We start from the raw sequence: 22,523 nt of genomic DNA, 5'->3' as shown, positions 1-22,523 counted from the left end.
TGCTGATTCCTCTCCCTGGCTGATGAGGGGTCATTGGGTGATGAAGCAACTGTTACTGTTTAGCCCTGGGTGTAGGCTAAACATAGATACCAACGACCTTAAAAAAGAGATAGCATTTATAGATCTCTTTTGGGATAACGGGCTCAATTTTGCAGAAAGAAGGGAAACATGAGAGTTACAATGATTATTCCAAACTCTCTAGCATTTGCATTTTTGCCTGAAAACTGGAAAGTGAAAACAAATGTAAGTAAATGAAATTAACCTCTCTTAATATTGTTAGCATTAGATGGAAAGTATTTCTTAGGTTTGTGTTTTCTGTTTTGGGAATTTTTTTTCAGAGAATCATTCTTTTAAGGCTACAAAATGGTGCCAGTGCAGATCAAGAAAACGTCCTTAAAGAAACATATTTTTTTTCTTGTATGCCTTTTTTTTAAAAAAAAACAACAACAAAACAGCTAATAAAGGACTGTAAATGTCACATTCGTCTCTGAAAACCTCAGCTAATCTTGCCATAGTTTTGAGTGTTTGCCAAAACATGGCTTAATTAAAATTCTTCCAATTTAAAGTACAGGCATTCCATGTTGGCCCAGATAAAAGATTTTCTGTGGAAATTAAGAAGTGGGGGAAGGAAAAAAAATTGCTATTTATTTTACTTGTTCTAGCTCTAGTTTATTTTATGGCCTTTAATTTTAAGATCTTCTGTTATCCCCTCTTTGAGAGTAGGGTGAGGAGGGAGATGAAATGGCCTTTAGGAAGAGGGCTTAAGGCTAGAGGGACTGTGGGGCTTTGCTGGAGAATTCTGAACAGCATGAAACTTTTTTTGAGAAAACAGATTAGCTGGAGGACAGGAGAAGGTGTGTTACAGTATGTTTTGTTCTATAGAACGATTTTTCCAGGTACTTTATCGGTGGTACTTTATTACCCCTTTTCACTATGTTGGTTGCTGATGAGTACAAAAGGGAGATTTATTGGCAGCTTGCACTTGGCTGCATACAGTCTTGTTTTTGATCGAGGCCATGATGGATATATGAACTTGGCTGAATTGCCATTTGACCTTTTCAGAGAAACTTACTTTGGCAAGCAGATGGAGGAAGTATGTTACTGGATAAAATGAATGCCTTTGTTTAATGTGGAGGAATTTTAATCTCTTGTGTTTTCTGTCTGCGGATTTGGAAATCAGGTGTAGGTTGTAATACATACACCTTGGAATGATTCAGTTCATTCAAATTACATGAGCGGCTAAGGAATTGTGGAATATATCCACACAGCATATTTCCTAAAAAGAACTGATTCCCACTGTAGTAGCACGAACACTTGGAAAATACCTTCTGGACACTACATCTTCTCTGTTGCTAATTCTTCAGTGGTGGTTCTGTTAATGCAAAAGCAACCTCTTGTAAGAGTGATGAAGTGTAATGCACTTGCAGTGCGTTAATACTTGTCCTCTTTCAGATCTGTATGGTTTATCATAAGAAAAGGATGAGTAATGATTAAAAGGCAGACTTGACACTTGTGTTTACAATGTTTCTCCCCTCAATTACTGTTTGTTTGTTTTCTCTCTCTCTTTTTTTTTTTTTTTTTTTTTTTTTTTTGGGGGTGTTCTTTCACTCTCCTCCATGTTTTGGCCACAGGAAGACACTGAGCCATGGTATTCTAAGCAAGTGTATGCAAGATACTGGAAGCACTATGACTTAGCCATGCGCTGGATGCGTAGACACCAGAAAGCCTACAGGAAAGCCATGGAGTCCTTTTACCACCTACCGTGGCATCCTTCTGCAGCCTCTCCGAGTAGCCGCTACTCAGATTGGGATGGGAATGATCTCCCACATACCCAAAACTGTTCTTCCAGCTATAGCCGACATGGCAGAGCCCTGTACCATGGGGGAGCTCAGCAGTACACCGGTGCCCACCAAGGGAAGGAGGATGTTGACAGGGACTCTGAAATGGAGGATGACTCTGAGTCTGAAGGGGAGATAGAATATGACTTGAGTGACATGGAGATCACAGAGGAGCTTCGCCAGTTTTTTGCTCAGACAGAGAGGCACCGGGAAGAACTGCGTAAGTCCATGCTTGTTCTGTGTTTTCTGATAGTTGGTGGCCATAACTTTGTGTGATTTGCGGGTTTTGTAAGAATTCACAGAAATAGGCACTGCAAGTGAGCAAGCCAAACAGAATGAAATAGGCAAAACTGATGGTTGCACTGAAGTACCATTCATTAGAAATAAGTCTTAGAAAACATTTGAAGGTTTTCTGGTGAGAGAGAGAGAGAGAGAAAATTATGACTACAAAGAGGAGCATAACACATTTATCAGAAGGTAATATTCCTCTTCGTTGCTGAAGGAAACACTCCAGAATTTTTATGGTTAAATCTCGTTAACATGCTATTATGTCTGAGCTGGGAACCCAGAGGAAGTGCTTTACTACATCACTGAACCCTAGAGTAAGCCTCAATGTATTTTATAACATGGAGCAGCCATTTTGTTTGTTATTCTTTGGCTGACCCTACAGTAAAATTTCGTGACCTTTTTCTTCTCCCTCTGCATCCCTAGGGTACTCTTCATTCTGTATTATACCACAAGTTTCTCTTTGTTTTGCATCTTGATCTGGACCCAAGTCCTTAAGCAGGGAATGTAAGCCAAAGACTCAAGATTTTTCTCAAGTCTTTATCCTCAGAGGTATTGGTCATCTTTGTTTCTGTGAAATCCTTAGAAGAATAAAAGACTATGCTGCACTTTATTGACACTTTACTGCATATACAAATGTTGCAGGCAAATTTATTATCTAAGGAAGCAGCATTGTGAAAATAACCTCTCCTACATGACTGTAATATACCCAGAATGAATGTTTAATAGTGCTTTCTCTGCTGTCTCTGAGAAGAGGGAGATGTTCTAAAAATGCATGATAAAGGCAACGATTGGGAGGGAGAGATAAAAATTGTGTAATGTTCTTTGATCAGGGGGTATCCAGTGAGCTGAAATGCCTCAGCTTAACTTCACACTTCTCATTAGTATGATGTACAGTTGATCTAGTTAGCACAGGAAAGTGAGTTAAGGAGCTCAGTGGTAGTGGCTGACATGCATCCCTTTCTCATCATGCTTTTGCAGAATCAGCTTGGAGTTCTCTGTTGAAATAGTCCTTTGATGAGGTACAGGATGCTTTAAGATACTTGGCTACTTCTGGAAGTGCAGTAGATTTTCTTTGAATTTATTTTGTCTTTATGGTTGGTGGTTAGAGTGATTAAAGTGGTGTCCTGGAAATTGGGAAATCTGGGCTCAGAGATGTTCTCTGTTGCAAATACCCTATGTGACCTTGGTATAGCTATTTAATCTCTTCCTGACCCCTCACTGGCTGCTCTTGCTAAAAATATGATTGGATTCTTTATGATGAGCAGGTGAATTGGGAAGAAGTTTGTGACTCAGAATACAGATTTTACGTTTGTTCCTTCTGCCACAGCGGTACTTGGAGCTTTTTGGAATAGTTAGGTCTCTGCTGTGTGCCATGTACTAGCCCAGCTCTGGGTAAGTGTAACTCCATTCACTTCAGCGGCACTATTCCAGTTCTTCATGCAAATTTAAGCAGAATCTAGACTATAGCTACTGCATGCCTCAGTTTCTTTAGTAGTTTCCCTGATAACGTGAGGATAGTAATAATAATCATCTGTAATTCCTCAAAGCATGAAAAAGTAAACAAGTACTTAATTTAATTGAAATTCAAAAGTGCCACAGAACTCTTGGGTGAATGGCGTTATCGAAATGCTAATTTCCTGAATAATTAAAAATACAGTATGATCTTGTTCAGAAATAATTTTTTCTTGTGTGGTGGGGGAAAAGGAAAATAGAATAATTTTTTAATTGTGTTGAAGTTTCCTAAAAGAAGAAACTTAACCAGCAGGGGGAGGGGAAAATCATTGTTTCCCTGATGGTGTGGAAATGAGCTGGTATGGAGACTGTGTTGAAGGCAGTATCATTCTGCCTTAGAAGGTAGTGTTATTAATTTCCCTGGCTGCTGTTTCTGAACAAAATGAAATTTAGGGGTTCATTAAGCTGCAATCTGTAATGACACTGTCATGTTACATATTTCATACTGTGCTGAAGAATGATTGTCGCTCTGTATCGATGCTCAAGAAGATGGAGATACTGCATCCACAAAAGGAACTAACAGTTACTTGAGTATTTCCTCTCTGATGCCTTTTCCTTTTAATCCCAAGCTGTATGTCCTGGGCTGCAACCCCACCCCCCCACACACACCCCAGGAGCAGATTTGTAGATAAATTGCGGCACTATAAAGCTCAGAAATACCTGAAATTTAGGGATCCCTGTCTGGAAGAGACTTATGTAATGCTGAGGTAACTGTTTTAAGTTTTCTCTAAACTGAATGAGAATGTTGGGGTATGTCAAAGCAGAATACCAGCAGTGACCTTGATGATCAGTTGAGTCTAAGCCAGCTGTTAGGGCATGTTAAGGGGAAGGCTGTGTCTCATGTTCTCTTTCTCTGGCATAAACGAGGGGCTCTGGGTGGAGTTCACAGCCTTTGACCCCTACACCTTGATAGGCACTTGTGAGAAGACACCCGGCTTGCTCTTCTTTTAAAGTGAACGCTATGCAAGGTTTCGATGCGTGTTTTATTGGCGACTTACTGAAGTGTGAGACACATGGGGAAAGAAGAGCAATGGGATAAACAGAAGGGGGAATTTGGCACATAAGGAAGGGGATGCTAGTACAGAGGGTGGAGGTCTGATTTATCTTTGTGAAGGATGACTTGCATTAGTCTGGTGTTTTTCAAGCCCTGCAAAACTGGGAAATACTATACAGCATTAATGTAGGTATTTTGGACGTGCGTAATGAGACTCTTGATTTACCAAGTAAGATATAAGATATAGCTGGTTCCAACACATGAACCATCATCAACAAGGGTAATCAAATGGACTAAAACAAATCCTAATTGATGGCAGACTCTTCACTTCTGATGCCTGATGTAGAGTCTGCTGGAGGTAAATGTGATCACAAACATCAGAGGATAACATAGTGCAGCCTTTAACTGTAGAGCAGTTAAAAAGGCGTGAGATGCAGGTGGGAAAGGCATTTGTGTCTGGATGGTGACATAGAAGCATTAATACTAATTTCAAAGAAAAAAGTTTGAAAGACAAGAAAGCCATCATGTCATGCTAGCCAAAGAAGAAAAACTTCAGGTTTTTTTTGGTTTTCAATAACTGCCACAAACTTGAAGAACAAGCAGATTCCTAATTTATGGAGCAATTTTTTTGTTTTCTTTTCACAGTGGCCATTTGCAGCGATTGGCAGACTTGCACAGTAAAGCCTTTGAAACTGGCAAACTCTGAGCCTTGCTGCATGATTTAACACTTCAGCAGTGATACAGTTGTTCACAAACAACCTCTTTTAAAACAATCTCTTTTCTTGTCTTTGAATTCATGTCAAATTCTTCCTAATTTTTATATTCGTGTCATGTGCTGCAGTCAAGTTATGTGTTCCTGGAATGCCCTGAAGTTATTGTGAGCAGAGTTTTGCTGAGGCGGTACGAACTCAGACATACTAATGCACTACAAACTTATCTCATATTCTAGGTATATGGTGTATTTGGTTAAAAACTCCCCCATTTTAATTTCTTTCCTCTTCAGTTGTTTCTTCATATGCTATCATAATTATCTAGTGATTCTGGGGTTTAAGGCGTTTTATTGTCAGGGTAGTCTGTTGTTCTGTTACTTCATGTAGCTGATCCTAATATACTGTGCTTTTTGGGGATGTTTTTAGTTGCCTTTAAAGTTTTCCCTCTGGCTGTTGAAAAGCATGTAGTTACTTTTCACCTGTCTGACCTAAGAAGTGTACTGAATTCTCCAAGCTTCCTAGATGTAAAGGACAGAATACAGTAACTTGCCTTTTTATATTTGCAAGAATTAAAAGGGCAAAAACCAAGAAGGGAAGATTCACAAGCCTAACAATTCTGTAAATTGTCTAATTGCACATATCTATTATACTTTTAAATTTAGGCTTTGAAACATGTAGTTTGTCCTTATGCAGTTTTTCTTTGTTCCCTTTTTACATATAAGAGAAAGTGACTACTGTAATTGAGTGAATACAGCATTGCGAGTACATTGAGAACCATTCGGTAGTAGTCAACAGGCAATAAGACAGCATCCTTTATTTAAAAACAAAGAAAAGCAAAGTGGTACCATCATGTCAGTTCATTACCGAAGGATAATAGTCTGTCAGTTGTTAATGCTATGACTAGTTTTTTCCATTAAAGCCTCTGTTTGTATTGCCCATACATACCCTCCAGCTTTTCCCAAAATAATGTCTCAATTTAAAATTTTCATGCCAGATGGAAAACTTTTTAAGAAAAAAAAAAAAAAAACCTCGAAAGGAAATGCTGAATGAAGATGTTTGTTTCAAATCTGCAATTCGTAGGGTTTTTTTCCCTCGGGTTTCCTTCTCTCTGAAAGATCATGGTTGCCACTACCTCTTCCATGAAGGGAGTATAATGGAATTTTCCATGTTTTGAAACTTGTTTGAATAGTACCAAATCCGTGAAGCTTTTTGTTTTGTTTAAGGGCCTGTGTGGTTCTTTGGAAAAGAGACTTTGCAGTTTTTTTGCCACTGTGTTTTTCTTCTTTCCTTCGCTTTTGGTAAATGCTTCTCCCTGTTCTTCATCATCAAGAGTAGACTGTAGTTCAGATTCTTACTCTATGATTCTTCCCTACCCTAAACTGTCAAAGCAGTGTGGATTGTGAACTCCTAAATATCTGCTCAATTTCCTTGGCTTTGTCAGCCTTGTTGTCACATGAACTTCTACCACTATCTTTAGAAGTTGAATTGCTGAAGCTTCTGAGAAATGCCTGTGAAATAAGAGTGCACTCTGCAATATGTGTGGGTGCTTGAGAGATGCTTTTGAAGCACATTCTTTTGTGAACTGAAGGAGAAATGTGAAAAGCTCTCCATTTACACCACATTTCTGCTCTTGATGATTGAACCTTTTATCATGTAGCAGCAGTATCTTCTCAAGTGTATGCTCTGTGTCCAATGTAGAGGCTGTGTTATTTGGTACTAGAAGCCAACAGCTGAGAAAGTGCCTCCTTGCTAGAGAAACAAGGAAAAGTGCCATAATTTTCACTGCTTTAATATTAAAAACTAATCTGTACTTGCAAAAATAGAGGGTCTGAATTGCATTTGGAGAGCAACAGTTGAGCACAGTTTTACACCCGTTTCATAAGAGACAAGGTTATCGTTGTACTAAGAGTATCAGTTTGGGAACACAGACATTCCTAGAATATGTGATAGTCAAGAAAATGTCCTTGAATCTCATACTAGAGACAGAATTTGAGCTTAGAAGAATGTACACCTTGCTATGTGGACCTATGTCTTTCCTATCAGTCCAACACATTTTGCAGCGAATGGGCATTATGCTGTACAGGTGTACTTGCTGCTGCAGGAATTAACGGAAGAGAGACTAGAAAGCTTGAGGTGCTGCTGAGGAAGCAGTGTGCTTTCTGTATCGCTGGATCAGATACAGTCAGAAACGGGTATCCTCTGCTACGTGCTCAGGAGAGTTGTGTGAGTGTTAATATACCAAACTGGAAATGATACGTGAAGTCTTTCCTGTTTATGTGCCTCAGGCTGAGACTCCTTGACAGCGTTTGCAGCCTCTGAAAGTACGCGAGGGCAAGACCAGGCTTGTTTCCCTGCTAAGGGATGCCCCAGGTTTTGCCTCGTGGGTGACATCTGAGGATGCTGTGGACCACTCTCCCATGTGTGCAGCTTGGACAGTCGGGTAGAGCTGGGGCCTGGAATGCCACTTCCCTGGCTGCCAGTGGCTGTACTGGGCTCGGTTCTTCCTAAGCGCACTGTGGAGTACTGCGGTTTGAGTAACAGCAGGTTTATAGCTAGGAGCATGGGAAAAGAAGCTCATGTGGTTTGGTTTAACTATAGTGTAGACATTGCTTTAAGGGGAATGCCAAGATGTCAAACACCACTCTTTCCTCTTACATTTGACGGAAATGAAGAATGATGTCTTAGTATAAAAATATGTATTCAACTTTGGGAACCTGCGTTTGAAATCGTCACCCTTTATTTGTCTGCCTAATACATTCTTGTTGTTATAATGGAGATAGTACATACCTCAGGTGGCTTGTTGAGAGGTTCCATTTATTCATATTTATAAGGTGTTTTGAGTACCTTAGCAGGAAGTCAGCAAAAGCTTCCAGTGGTAGAAGAATGAACAATATGATCTGAGAAGACTCATTCATTCCAAACCTTTTGCTTGACAGTTAAGTTAGATGTTATCCCTGTGACCAAAACACATTCTGTCAACATCATCTTTGCTGAACAAATATGGGATCTGAGCTACCCTTTCTCCCAGAGAGCTATTATCCCTAAGTTATTCATGAGTCAGTAAGAGAAGTCCGGTGCCCTTGTATTGTTGCTTCTTTTAGTAAATCAGTGCTGTCGTAGAATTCCTTCTGACTGGACTTGTCTGGAGGATATGAGAATAAGATGTGCAGGACAGAGATAGATCGTTGCTCCTCTCAGCTGTCCTGCCCCTCACCATCCATGTGCTAGATCTGCTTTTGATAGCTGTTTCTTGACGGTTGCTGGTGGAAACAGGTCAGTAGTTTGCTGTGATGGATTAGCTATTCAAACTTTCTCTTTACAAAGAAAATACATGCGTTATTCATAATAATTCAGTTTTAGGTCAGACAAGCAGGGTGCCAACACCTCTGCAGCGTTTTGTGTCCGTGCAGTTTCCAAGGCTTGAGGGCATTGCTGTGACGTACCTGGGCTCTGCAAACCTTTGGCAAAGAATCACCAGGCGGACCCAAGGGCTGTGAGGCCACGTGTGGAACAAGGAATCCTTGTCTTGTTTTAAGAGCAAAAATAGCTTTCACGGTGCTGTTAACGGGAGATTGCTTCATGTGGGAACAGTTTGGTGTGGGAAGACGCAGACACTACTTACACTCGGAACTGGTGCTGGTAGTTTTTTTGAAGGCAAGTCTGCCTGCTTGCTTATGCCATTAGCATCTGCAGCTGCTCTGAGTGGCTCCTCTAGTCTTCTCTTCATTCTTTGTCCCTGCAGGGGAGCCTGTGAAAGCAGCTGCAGCTGCTGTGGAAAAGAGCAGGTGAGACCACGCTGACAGACACAGCTCTATGGAAAAGTGGCATAAAAGCTGCTCTGTGCTAATCACTCAACTCGGGCAGCCTGTCTTCACAGTTTATGCACTTTTCCATTTCCCCCAAAATTCCTGGATTACTGGTTCCATCTAGGTGCCACATGCAGCTTTTCTGGATCTCTCAATGATTTTACTTAGGAGAGAGCTCTGTCTCAGTTCTGTGGTGATAAATCTGAGTTCATCCGCCTTTAGCGTGATACTCTCAAGCTTGTAAGTGGACAGTCACAGTGTGGGCTATGAATTAAGTGTTTTCTAACGTAACCCTTTTTGTACCTACCAGGGGGATCTGTTGCTGTAGCAAGAATGTTTAAAGTTTCAGGGTGTACAGCACTGGAGTAATTATGAAAATGTCAAAGACCAAGGTGGAGATGGATGTAATGATTTTATGTGCTTTCTATGCTCTTTAGCTACAAAATCTGCTTAGAACCTACAACAGAGCATGGCAGCAAAATACATCAAGCATTAGGCATTTTAGGTGTCTCTGTTGTAAAGCAAACCTCTTGCACAGATTTGCTTGGAGACACAGGATTTTCCCCTGCTAATTTTATCGGGGTGTTGTTAATTCCAAGGCTTCAGAGGCACCATTTGGTTTTCAGCATCTCTCCCTGAGGCACATCATGCCTCAGTTTTATCAGAAGCATCCAAATGGAATTAGTGTCCATCATCATTAGGAGAATGTTGGTGCTGTGGAGGCAGAAACTGAGAGTTCGGAGACTTCCATTGCCTGGGTCTTTTCAAAACTCATTTCCTTGCAAGCTTAAAATCAAGTGAGACAGATAGACAGTGGCTGTTAGGCTACCCACCTCAGACTTGGGTGGCCTTTACAAACTTCCTTTGTGACCTTGGACGTGCCATTTGGGACTACCAGAAAAACTTTCAACGTACGTGGGATTTAGAAACAGATATCGAAAATAATAACCTCTCTCTTCCAACCATGTCTTCCAGGAAGAAGGGAGCTACTCATTTATACCCAAAGGATGGTGCATCTTAAGCCCCAAGGTGCAAGGGAACATCGTCACTCTTATCTTTTCCAGTGGCTGGGTTGAGCACCTCTGCCACCTTGTGATGTGATCTGCTGTGAAGCCCATTCCAAGGAATCTAAAGCACCTCCTGCTCTAGGGATTTCTGTCCATTTTCTTTTTATTTGGAGCTGTAATACATGGCTGATATCACTTCCCTGTCTCTTGGGAAAATAGAGAAGGTTGATATGAAGCTATATCGAGAAACAGGCATGTGAAGTGCTCAGTACAGGTTGATCCAGCTGTTCCTCGGTGTTCCAATTGTTACTGGGTGCCAAAGTACCCAAACCTGTTTATCTGGGTATCAGAGCTTCCCCCTGGTATTTTCAAGGACGTATGTCTAAGTTGTCAGAACACGGCTCTGCAGTACACTGAAATCATGGAGGCAATGTAAAATGAAGAATAAATCTTAAATGGATAATTAGGTTTGTACTGAAATAAATAACATGGGTGTTATACTGTTGATGGTTAATGTTCACATTTAGCTGGATAAGAATCTCCTGGGTTTAATTTCATTTGTAGTTGCTGAAGTGGTGGTTGCTGCTTTAAAATTCAGCTCTGTATTCACAGAAGTTGGAGAGACTTTGCCAAGGAACATAGGTCTCCAAAGAGCATGCTGGGCCTCAATTTTAATATGGTTGTTAAAATGCAAACAAGTCAATGCTGCTGTTCCCTCACTGTGCACAAGCCTTGCAGAGCACCTTCATTTCTGATGTAGTTGCTGAGCAGAAGGGTTGGAAGACTCGCTTTAAAATTCATCAGTTGTAATTGCTTTGGGATTTTTGGCCACTGGTATGGTGGGAAGGAGGAAGAAGTTGTAGAAGAGTCCGGACTATGGAGACTGCATCATGTGTGAACATGTTTGTGGAGGAGGTGTTGAGGTGGTAGATAGCAGAGCATCTGGCTGGCTTTGGGGGAGTATGGAAAGAAGTATCTGCCTTTTTCTAATCTCTCCATTTCTCAGTAGGTAATGTGTAGTTACTTGCATTCCCTGCTTTTGCATTCTTCCCTTGACATTTGTTACTGATCTCCATCATGAACAGGCTGTCAGGCTAGATGGGCTTTTAGTCTGATGGCTTTCCTCACATAAAGACTTCTCTTCATCAAGTCACTTACACGCTTCCTTCATGTGTGAATTGCCCCATTGAAGTGACAGAGGGGAGACATGGAGCTCCCACTTGCTGACAAGTACAACTTAACTTTCTGAAGGACAGAGTGCTAGCTGCCTTTTGGAAAGGAGACAGTGCTCAGAATTCTGCTTCAGCAACCGGCTCTGGAATTATTTCTAGTGTCAAACATTTCCCTTCTGCAGAAGGTACCTGCAGATAGGCAGACATCTGCAGGTTTTCTCTGGCATATTTTCCTGATGGTTTTTATGGTGTTTTTAATAGTGATTATCCTCATGTGTTTAAGTATATTTCATTTAATTTACTAGAATGCTGAAATGAGCAATGAGAAGCTCAGAAGAGAGGTAAACTCAGTTTCCAAAGCTACCCCTCAGCCCTTTCTTTCACAAGTTGCGATGTATTTTGCTGATTCCTTTAGTTTGACCCTTTTTCCAGATGTCTCTTTCAAAACGACTGGTCGGGCAGCACACTGTAGTTTACTAACAGCATGGAAAAAATGCATATTGCTGAAATTAATTTTATCTGGATCAGAGATTGTTATTTAGTTCTGCATGTTTGTGGTAATGCTAAATTATGGACCTGCCAGTTAACTGAAAGGTCAGTTCGTAGCCTGAGTATGCTTCCTGTCAGAAAATCAGCGACATAGTTACAGGTTGCTCTCAAAAACAGAATTGTTTTTCAAATGTTTTTGATAAAGTAGCAGATTTCCCTGCATATATTACTGAGCTGCTTTCTCCTCTCATACAGTAAACCAAACTGGAATTCAGCAATGTAGTCTGGCTGGAGTCAAGGAAGAAATTTCAATGTAAAGTTCGAATGTGCGAGTTTGAGTTAGAAGACTGACACAGGCCGCTTCATTTTTTTTTTTTTTTTTTTTGCCTGAAAGAACCAAACTTTCAGTATTATTTAGCTGTCTAGCACTCTGTACATCATGGAACGCTTTCTTCCAAGTGCATGTGCTTAATTTCTATTCAGGGCACATGTGAAAAATTGTTGTGAAACTCGTGTTCCTTCAGCGTGCTGGTTTGCTTTTAAAGAAGCACTTTTAGATTTGAACATTTCCTTGTTCAGTCTCCTCTGACCGTGCCATAAATGCATCTGTATATATGGATGCAGTTATATATAGATTTAAGTAATCCTTCTGTTTACTCTAGCACTGGTGCCTTTGTCTGGCGTCAGCATTGTTGCCATCAGTGACAGATTGGAGTTGTTTTGGGGGATGGGAGTGTGGAGTCAGCTGGTCTGTATTTAAGCTTATTGCTGTAGACTTGATCCTAGCTAGAGGCAGCTGCCAGTGCCTGATCCTGTACTAATTTCTAAGCAGCCGTCGGTCAGCAGCTTCCTGGCTGTTTAAATCTGTGAGGCGGCACAAGTCTGGACACCTTGGTGTGGTACCGGCCCCTGGTTACGCTGGGCTGGCCTGTGTATTTCCTACCCTAGATGCACATGTGCCTGATCATGAATTACATTTAGAGCGTTCAGATTTCTAGAGCAGGCTTTCACTTGAGCTTCCGCTGGGCTAGCTGGTTGCTTCATGTTTATGGGGTTTGATTGTTTCAGTTCATTTTCTGGTTGGGATAAGAATGTCCCTTCTTAAGGGTTTCGTTGGGGAACATAATAGAAGAAAATAAAAGAAAGGTGATTTGTTGTTTAGTTGGGCGGTAACCAGTGTAGCCTACTGCTAGTGTAAACATGGACATGAAGGCTTGTATTGTTTCCATCTAGGATCTTTGGCAGTTTGTTTTGGAGGCCACAAGACAACCCTTCTTGGTTTTTAATCCCATTTCTAAAACAGAAATCAGCTTCTGAGACCAGTGACAAGTGGTGTTTCTCAGGGGTTGGTGCTGGGACCGGTGCTATTTAACATCTTTGTCAGCAACATGGACAGTGGCATCGAGTGCACCCTCAGCAAGTTTGCTGATAACACCAAGCCATGTGGTGCGGTCAACACGCTGGAGAGAAGGGAGGCCATCCAGAGGGACCTTGATAGGCTGGAGAGGTGGGCCTGTGCAAACCTCATGAAGTTCAACAAGGCCAAGTACAAGGTCCTGCCCCTGGGTCAGGGCAATCCCAAGCACAGATACAGGCTGGGCAATGAGTGACTCAAGAGCAGCCCTGCGAAGAAGGACTTGGGGGTGCTGATGGATGATAAGATGAACATGAGCCAACAGTGTACACCTGCAGCCCGGAAAGCAAATGGCATCCTGGGCTGCATCAAAAGAAGTGGGGCCAGCAGGTCAAGGGAGGTGATTCTGCCCCTCTACTCTGCCCTCGTGAGTCCAGAACACATGAAAGGCATGGAGCTGTTGGAGGGAGTCCAGAGGAGGGCTACCAAGATGGTCAGAGGGTTGGAACACCTTTTGTGCGAGGACAGGCTGAGAGAGTTGGAGTTGTTCAGCCTGGAAGAGGGAAGGCTCAGGGGAGACCTTGTAGCGGCCTTCCAGTACCTGAAGGGGGCCCACAAGAAGGCTGGGGAGGGACTTTTTGCAAGGGCCTGCAGTGATAGGACAAGGGGTGATGGTTGGAAGCTGGGAGAGGGCAGGTTTAGACTAGATGTAAGGAAGAAGTTCTTCACCCTGAGGGTGGTGAGACACTGGAACAGGTTGCTTAAGGAAGTTGTTGATGTTCCATCCCTGGAAGCGTTCAAGACCGGGTTGGATGGAGCCTTGAGCAACCTGGTCTGCTGGGAGGTGTCCCTGCCCATGGCAGGGGCGTTGGAACTAGATGATCTTTGAGGTACCTTCCAACCCAAACTGTTCTGTGATTCTATGATTTTTTTATTCTCCAGTTAACTGTGTAACTTTCTGCCAGTTACTTAACCCACAGATTTCAAAATAACGTGAGATAATTAATTCTTTAAAACTCTGTCAGGTAGGAAAGTATTAGATTCATTTTACAGAATCATTACAGTGAGGCATGTGGTTAATTAACTTGAGAATGATGCATACCACCCAGTGGCAAACCTGGAAGTGGAACACCTTATTTCTAACCTTACTTCCTGGCTTTCTATTAATTTTGATTTCAAAGGTAGTTTCTCTCTGCTTGCTGTCTCGGTAGGTAATGTTACCCTGTTTCTACAGAGCTGCCCTTTTCAAAATGTGTAGAAAATCTGTACTACAGTGAAAGAGAAGGTATCAAACTGAGTACTTCAGATTTGCAAAATCTGTTTGCTGTCTGTTTGACAGCCTGTTGCAACTGCGTCTTTCTTGGGGAGCACGCTCTCTCGCCTTAGACTCTTTTCTGCTTTTACCAGTAGGTTTTCAGTCAGGCTGTGCCTCAATGAACATGTCTCGGTGCCAAAGCCAGGTTAAGCAATTTTTCTTCCTAGCCATTCACTCCTGCTCCAGTGCTGCCCGTTTACTTCCACCTGAGTGCTGCCAAGACACTGAACTGTACCAGGATTAAATATAATTTGTTGGGATTGGGTTGGCATTTTCTTTGTAGGATTCATTGTGTAGCCCCTTAGACAATTGTAGCGGCACCCTTGAGAGGCCTGTGAGCTGGAGCACGGAGCTAAGGGAGAAGGAGGGGAGCAGAAACTGCATAAGCTGGTTTTGGAGCTGAGGAAAGAAAAATGTCCATGGAACCATGGTTTCAGACTGCCACAAGCTTGCCAAGGAATCACATCTGCTCTTACTTCAAAGCCTGTAACAGAACATTTTATTTTTTCTTGAGAATATTGCATTGCTTGTAGATATATGTGGTGAAATACTCAATTTATTTTAACTCATTCCCTCCTCAACTAGCAGATGGAAAACTTGTCAGTGTAGATACTTGGGGTTTTAATACCTTCAGCATTTTTGGTAGTTCTGTTTCATGGTGGTTGTGACTCTGGTGACTGAGAGCTTATCATTGCAGGCAATTACTCTCCTAAAAAGTCACTTTTATTCCAAATCAGTGTTTTCAAGCCGGCTACAGCATTTGATCTTTCTGCAAGAGTCAGACTGCTGGCGAAGTAAGATATGTCCTAGCTGTCTCCCCCTTTTTGAAGATAAGACTTCTCTTGTTAAAAAATGGGAAGGGGGGAGTTACACTGTGTCGTTTGTAATCCTTTTGTTAAATTCTTTTCAAAGCATAAGGTTTTAAATTTAAGGAGGAGTTTAAACATAAGTCTACTTTCCCCAAGCCAACTTACAGATAGAATGAGGCTGTTCATTCCACTGTAAAATCCTCACTCTTTTCTTTCAGTACGTTTCCACAATTTCTGTAAATTGCTTAGTGTTCCAGAGTAACCCTCCAGGAAGCGAGACTGTGCTGTTTTCAGCAACCTGGGACATTTTGTCTTTACAGATGTGGGGGTAAGTCGTGATTGTTTGTATCTCATAGGCTCCCACTGATGAAAACTCTTGTCCTGCAAAGCTTTGAATTTGATAGAGAGTAATGCTTGAGATGTCAGCCCTCTGTACAGCTCTGTAGAAATTAAACTCCTTGAATATCCTGTTTCCAGATCCTTAGATTTAAGTCCTTATTTTGTTGGAATTCCTTTAGGCAAAGATTTTGGTTTTCCCCATGGTATGCCTGGTTCATGCAAGTACGGGTATAATAAAATGATCTGATACTATCACTTCAGAAAAACTTGTATGTAAGTTTATAGTAAAGGTACTTAGCTTTTCTAGGGAGATGAAGAAGCTGGCATTTGGCATTGAGAAGCCTGTGTGGGCAGAACATTTAACACAGCAGACAGGCTTGTGGGAAGTGGCATTCAAAGAGAGAACTAGGAGTTTTTAATCAGTAGAAATAAGTAGTGTTTTTAACTCTCTTAGTGTGGGCTGCTCAAGATCAGCTCGGGTAGCATTTAACACGAGATGAGAAAGCTCAAAAAGTGCACCTGCAGCAGTAACAGAAAATCATTCATCATTTGAAATAAGCAGACAAATATGTGAACAGGGGTATAGGTCAGTCTGAAATCATAGAAAAGAAAAAACAGATCAAGGCTGGGGAAAGTGCAGTTATTTCCTTGAAGAATAACGTGCTAACTAAGCAAGAAACTGAAAGTCGGTGAAGGCCATTTGACACTTACGACGAGCAAGCCCTTGGTTTCTTGCCATAACTACTATCGTGTGGGGCAGAACGTGGCAGACTGCGAAGCGTGTGCACCTAGAGAACTGCGGAGAAGGCTACCTGTATAAGAAATGTCGTCAGATTGCATATGATTGCTGGCTACAGTGAGCTAAGGGTTGGATGTATAACTATTAAGAGCTAAAAATGGTACAAGAAACCACACAGTGCTGGGTATGACTCTTTCATTAAAAATCCAACAGAGATAATTATGCTCGCTACTTTTATTTCCTTTTAATGTTGAAAAGTCTCTCCATGGAGACTTCTTTCCAAATAAGGGCCTTTATTTGGATTTTGGTTTTGAGGTTGTTTTTTTCCTTGTTTTGTTTTGTTTTGTTTTTTTTTCTTTTAATAAGAACAGGATGAATTCCAGAGAGGAATTTTTTTATTACTACTTAAGCTTCTCAAAGGATATTACAAAGAAATAAGAGCAAAGTGGATCAAACTTACGGAAAGTATATGACGTTTTCCTTTTTATAAAATCAGAGAAACAAGACATCTGAGTTTCTAAGGGCCTATGGGGAAAATAGCTTAAGTCTTGAAGGGCTTAGGTCATAGTTTTGCTGAAAGTATGTAAGATGGCGTTTGTGTGCGTATGAAGCCCCAAATGCAGTGAATAGCTAAGATACTAGTGCTGTTTATCTTGCTTTTGGCAGTCCCTGAGGACGGAGGTGATTGTCTCTATTTGTTCACTTTTTTGTCAGCTACCATACCCCAGATTAAAAGTAACCCATAAAAGGTGGGAAAAGTATGGGGGGGAAGGGGAGGGAACAACAACTCAAAACGTTCTTTCAAAAGGCCTAGAATCACTGGTGATATCCCCAGATGCAGTACAAGTGAGGTAGAGATCTCAGTATTCCTTAAATATGAAGGAAAAATGCTATTTACTGTGTTTGGAAAAAGATGTCTCGACTGGTTTTGGCCAGGTCATGATGACTTCCCAGCAGAACTGGACCTGGTAGGGATAAGTTAATTCTGAAAAGAGCTTTATGAAAGGAAGAGCATCTTTGGGAAGAAATGGAACGGACCAATTAGGAAAATCTCAGCAATGCTTTTCCTTTGTGCAGGAGCCAACCACCGCTGCAGCTGCCTGCCTGCCTTGTGAACATTTGCAAAATGCTGCTCCATGACTGGGGGAAGCTTGCCAGTATTTGAAGCTGAATGCTGTAAAAAGGAAGCACAGTTATTTTAGACTCTGTGAAGTGGAAGGAGGAACCACTTAGAATTGTGTAAAAATTATTTATAATTTTAACATTTGTAACTTGGCAGCACAATGGCTTACGAATTTGGAGTGTGAAACTCTGATTTGAGAATGAGCTGGGAACTCCATTGCTGCAGGCTGAGAATTAGTGTTTTGACTTCAGAGTCACGTTGCTTCAGAGAAATTCTGGTTGCCTTGGTAGGTTTAAGGCTATAGACAGTTTATAATTTTGTTTGTTTGTTTTTTCCATTGTCAGATGCTTGTCCTCATCTTTTTGATGAGGAGGTAGTTGCACATTTAGCTCAAGTTGCATTGCTTTGTATTGTTTTTAAAGTAAATTCCAACGTAATGGAAAGAACCCAGACTGCAGGAAATCAGAGCAGTTCTACTTCCCAGCCCCTACTCCACCAAAAAAAGTTTAGCGTGCATCTCAACAGGACAAAAGTCTCTGCTGTCATCTATTTCTTGTCAATGTTTGGCTGGAAATACTCCCTTTGGAAAAGCAGCAGCTTACATACCCATTTAGTTCCATGGCTTCTGTTTCCTTGATTGTCCGTGACAGCAAATAGTGCCGTGACTGACAGTGGAGTTTGTCATGGTAGTATCTCTCCACAAATAACTGATTCGAAACTGCAACATGTTCCACACAGATACAGTGGTGTTACCAGCAACAGCTGCCATGTGCTGTCCTCAAACTCAGCCTTTGGTACAAAAAATTGTGGGTCCCTGTAGCAGATTTCTGTCCCCAGCATCTGCCTGGACTCTGTAGACTTGATTTAAGTGTCTGAGACCCTAATATTGAGGAATTTTTTAACCACTACCTACGGATAGTAAAAGGTTAGAAATTTAAGGGCAATACATCTGATTAGCATAAAGTAAAACATATACTCCACATGTTCGTCAGGTAGTTTTGAGAATGGAATTTAAATTGGTATTATTATTTTGATTGTTAACATTAGCATCTGCAGGTTTATGAACTACTGCGTGCTACAAAATGGAGATTGATGCTCATTAAACTGTAATCCACTCATCCATCATAAAGCTTCTGCTAGAGACCCTTTTAATTTCCAAACAGCAGAATTCATTATCTATCTCCAGAGAAACTGGTTTTTCTTGAGTGTTACTGTGTGCAGTGAGCTATCGGAGATCATTCTAGGGCAAGCAAGCGAGGAAGCAGCTGTCTTTAGCATGCAGCTATGGAACTAATGAATAAAAAATGTCCATGGGCAATACAGAAATACAAGGAATTATCTTTGTGGCCCAAGAGAGTCAACAAATATGGGTTCAATTCACCGCCCTGCCAGAGTTTTGCTGTGTAACTACAGTGGGAGACAGTGGTTTTCTAGTATAGATTTTTTTTTTTTTTTTTCTGTCTAACACTATTCAGTGCAATAGGCATCAAGTTATGCTCAAAAGCATGTCACCTAGTTGTGGGCAGTCTGGTGTCCCAGGAATTTTGTTTCAATGGGGTGCAAGTGACTGGTCACAGCCTGGGTGCTATAGCCTGTCCTCATAGTGCTGGGCCCTCTGTAGGCAATGTTAATTCTTTTAATTCAGACCTTCTGGTTAAAATGGGCTGACACCACATGAATCTGACTCTTCCAAAAACACATATGGACTCTAATGTATGTTTCCTCGTGAATTCTGGCAGTGCAGCCCACTTCAGGGGTGTGCCCTTAAAGCGAAATCAGAGCAAGTGAAACGTCTCTCTGGAGCAGGTTGCCAATAACCCCTCAAGCCCTCCTGCCCTTTGACTACCCACACAAAACTGTGGATGGTGTTTGAAATGACAGGGCAAAAGCTTTCTGTGTCCCGGCATTGAAGTTTCTGATTACACTGTTTAAAATATCTGTATTCTGTGAATGAGGTACGGGGAATAATTCATTTAGGAAGGCTGACAGACAGTCAGTTGGCTGCTCTGTACAGTACTTTCCAGTGTAAAAATAAACTGCAGATGTTTGACACAGATATGTCAGGATACTTAACTTTGGGTTAGCGTTTGCAGATGTCATGTGTTTTGTGGAAAGCTAAATCTCTGTCTTGGGGGAAGGAGGGAAGAGGTACATGGCACCGAATGCTGAGAAGCATGTCCTGTATGTGACTAATGCCTCCCGGCCTGTGGACACGGTGTCCCTTTTCACATTTAAAAAAAGAACAGGAGTGCTGTCGTTAGAGGTGAACTGGTTCTGTGAGGTGGTTTTGGGAACTGTCGTTTGTTGCGGGTAGGCAAAGGAGTTCGGATGATTTTCTTCATCTTATAGAAATGTCTCTGCGAGAGGGGAGTCTTGTACAGCACTTTGCTGTTTCAACTGCGCAGAGCTTCATTTGTTCCATCAGAGCAGCACCCAGGAAGTGGAGGTAAGTTTGGGCACGCAAAATCAAGTTCTCGCTTCCCCGTTGGGCTTACCCAAAGAGGATTTTTGATGACAGATTGGTCCAAATGTTTCGCCTCTCGCCGAACTGTTTTAAATCGTGTTTAAAAGACGTGGTGCTGGGATTTATCTTGGGTGCTGTTTTGGTTTGTCTTGAAAGCAATAGCAGTAAGACTGCCAGTTTTGAACTTCGCAAGTCTTGAGAAATGGATGAGGTTGGATAGTTTATCTAAACACAATGCTTACAGCTGTGTTTTGTTGGATGCACTTACTGGCTGACACACGACAGGCTGATTTGTTCATTTTCGTAGAGTAGTAACTGATACATTTTCTCTTGGCTGTGGTTCAGCTAAAGTCACATTGTCCTGCGCATTGTTTCCTTATCTCAGCTGCGAAGTCATTACTTTGGAAACAACTCTCTGGTGGCTTTTTTGGGGGTGGGGAGGGGTTTGGGGTTTTTTTAAATTTTTCTTTTCAGGGCACATGTATATTGGGGAGAATGAAGCAATGCTGATTCTTACTTGTTATTACTAATACAGAGGTTTTCTACAGTTTTAGGATTCAGTTCCAGGATCTTCATCCTTTCTCCCCACTCCTTCCAGCCTGGCTTTATCATGATATTTAGTAGGAATTTGTCATTATGCATAATGAGCACAGCAAGACAAGTAACGTGCAATTCGTTTTGTAAGTTCCAGAATATGTCGATCTCGGCCCTCTAGACCCAGCACAAATTTGAATGTATGATATTTCAAAAGTTAAAATGTGATTGTTGATAGCTCAGTCATTTACATCTCTTGTGGTTTATTTATCTAGGGAGACAGCAGCAGCTGGAAGCTGAGCAGCAGTACGTGGAGGCTGATCAAGATCTTCACAAAAGGACGGGGCGTTCTGTGCAGCCGCCTGCAGAAAGACCCGGGGAGAGGCGAATGGCAGAAATGAAGAAACTGTATGGTGCTGAAGCTGCCAAAATCCAGGCAATGGAGGCTGCCATGCAGCTTATCTTTGATAGAAACTGTGACAAAAAGCAGCCCAAATACTGGCCCATTATTCCCCTTAAGCTGTGAGTACCTGCACTGTGCTCTGACATGGGACAGGTGCCTCAGGTTGTGCTCCTGAAAGAACAAACTGCAAGTTTTGGCTGGGCTTTGGGACAGGGGCCAGCAAGGGCACCATGTTTCTTTGCCCTGTGTTCCTTCTATGCTGTCTGTCAGCGATGGTTACCGTCCATTCTACCTACGTATAGTTTTCAAGTAGTAATAGGAGGGAGAATAATATCAAACCTGTCTAATGTCATAGTTTCACTCATTTCATACCCGCCTGCCTTGACCATGCTTGCAAGAAAGATAACAATGTCTATAGTCAGTGAACTGGGGGAAATTAAAGCCATGCGAAAAAGAAAAAAGATTGTACGAATTGTCTGCTCTTTGCATTTGAGAAACCAAGTGATCCCATTTTTTAGTCTTATTTAACATAGTAGCGCTTGGATCCTGTTTAACACAGCAGAGCTTGAAGTGTTATGTCTGCTAATCTTGGATTTTTTTGAGAACCAGGAGCCCACTGGCCAAGATACAACATATTGAATTACTGTAGTCCAGCCATTTGAATTCTTTTTCAAAGGTTTATAATAAAGCAGGAAGTTTTTCTTCCAGGCTGATATTTGTCTGGCAGGAGTTTGACTCTAAAGCAACATTATATAGAAAAATGTTTTAATGGAGGGGTGGGGGGAGTGGGGGAGAAGCCTGATGTGGTCCTGTCTGTTAAGAGATCTGTTTAGCAGAAGAGAAACTTAAGAGGACAAAGCGCGCTTGGGACCAGTGCCTACAGTGATTTTTGCCATTCTAATAAAAAGTATATAATTACTTTGAAGCTTTAAAGAAGAAGTATTAGTTTGATAGACTAAGGGTCCATCCGTATGTGGAGGTGTGGAAGCCATCTAGCCCTGAAGGCTGTGTTTATTTTAGGTGCAGCTTTCCAATGCCCACCTGCATATTACATGCACAAAGCTGAAACACAGGCGAGTTAGATGTGCCTCTGTGCATACTCGTCCATCTGCGCAGGCTCTTTGGCTCCACTACTGTCACTCTTTACTTTTGGCCAGTTGAGCTTGCCCCGCTACTAGCTGACCAAGCAGAGCGGGGCACACAAGTGGTCTGTAAAAGAGAGGCAGAACTGGCCCCTCCATACTGGTGAAAACAGTTCCCTGAACGCTTCCAAGGACTTCCCGTGAAACACTGCTGCCACGTATCATTGTGTGCTGAAGGGCTGTAGTTTGTATTAAGCAGCGTTTCCATGCCAGCATTTCCTGGTTTGATTGTGACAAACATTCATGTGCCTTTCTGGCAGCAGAGGAATGTCACGACTAAAATCCTAACTTCAGTTCGTCCCCGCTGTGCCCGGTGTATCTCTGTAGCACGTGTAGTTTGTAATACGCACCAGCAGTTGCTGTGCCCTCTGCAGCAGCCAGCTGCACCAAGTAAGTCTGTGGTGCAGTTTGGAGTATCTTTGGTTTTACTAGTAGTTACTATGTCTTTTCAGAGCAGCATTTTCATCTCAATTCCACCTCCTTCA

General features: G+C 41.8%; 1 protein-coding gene across 1 annotated transcript; it reads left to right on the top strand.

Annotated features, from left to right (window-relative positions):
* Positions 1-1,027: 1,027 nt before the first annotated feature.
* GEMIN8 (gem nuclear organelle associated protein 8) lies at positions 1,028-21,357 on the top strand. Its single transcript, XM_009961099.2, has 3 exons — positions 1,028-1,093; positions 1,632-2,058; positions 20,769-21,357. Exons 1-3 carry the CDS (start codon positions 1,028-1,030, stop codon positions 21,017-21,019), a joined length of 744 nt encoding a protein of 247 aa, XP_009959401.2. The 3' UTR covers positions 21,020-21,357.
* Positions 21,358-22,523: the final 1,166 nt, after the last annotated feature.

This window comes from Leptosomus discolor, chromosome 1, assembly GCF_034619465.1.
Source record: "Leptosomus discolor isolate bLepDis1 chromosome 1, bLepDis1.hap2, whole genome shotgun sequence".
NCBI lineage: Eukaryota > Metazoa > Chordata > Aves > Leptosomiformes > Leptosomidae > Leptosomus > Leptosomus discolor.
This window is presented reverse-complemented; position numbering and strand designations above follow the sequence as displayed.

Coding starts and splice junctions, on each gene's coding strand:
- GEMIN8 (XM_009961099.2), top strand. CDS start 1,028: ATGAACTTGGCTGAATTGCCATTTGACCTTTTCAGAGAAACTTACTTT. Junction 1,094..1,631: donor TTGGCAAGCAGATGGAGGAA/GTATGTTACTGG, acceptor TTTTGGCCACAG/GAAGACACTGAGCCATGGTA. Junction 2,059..20,768: donor GAGGCACCGGGAAGAACTGC/GTAAGTCCATGC, acceptor TTATTTATCTAG/GGAGACAGCAGCAGCTGGAA.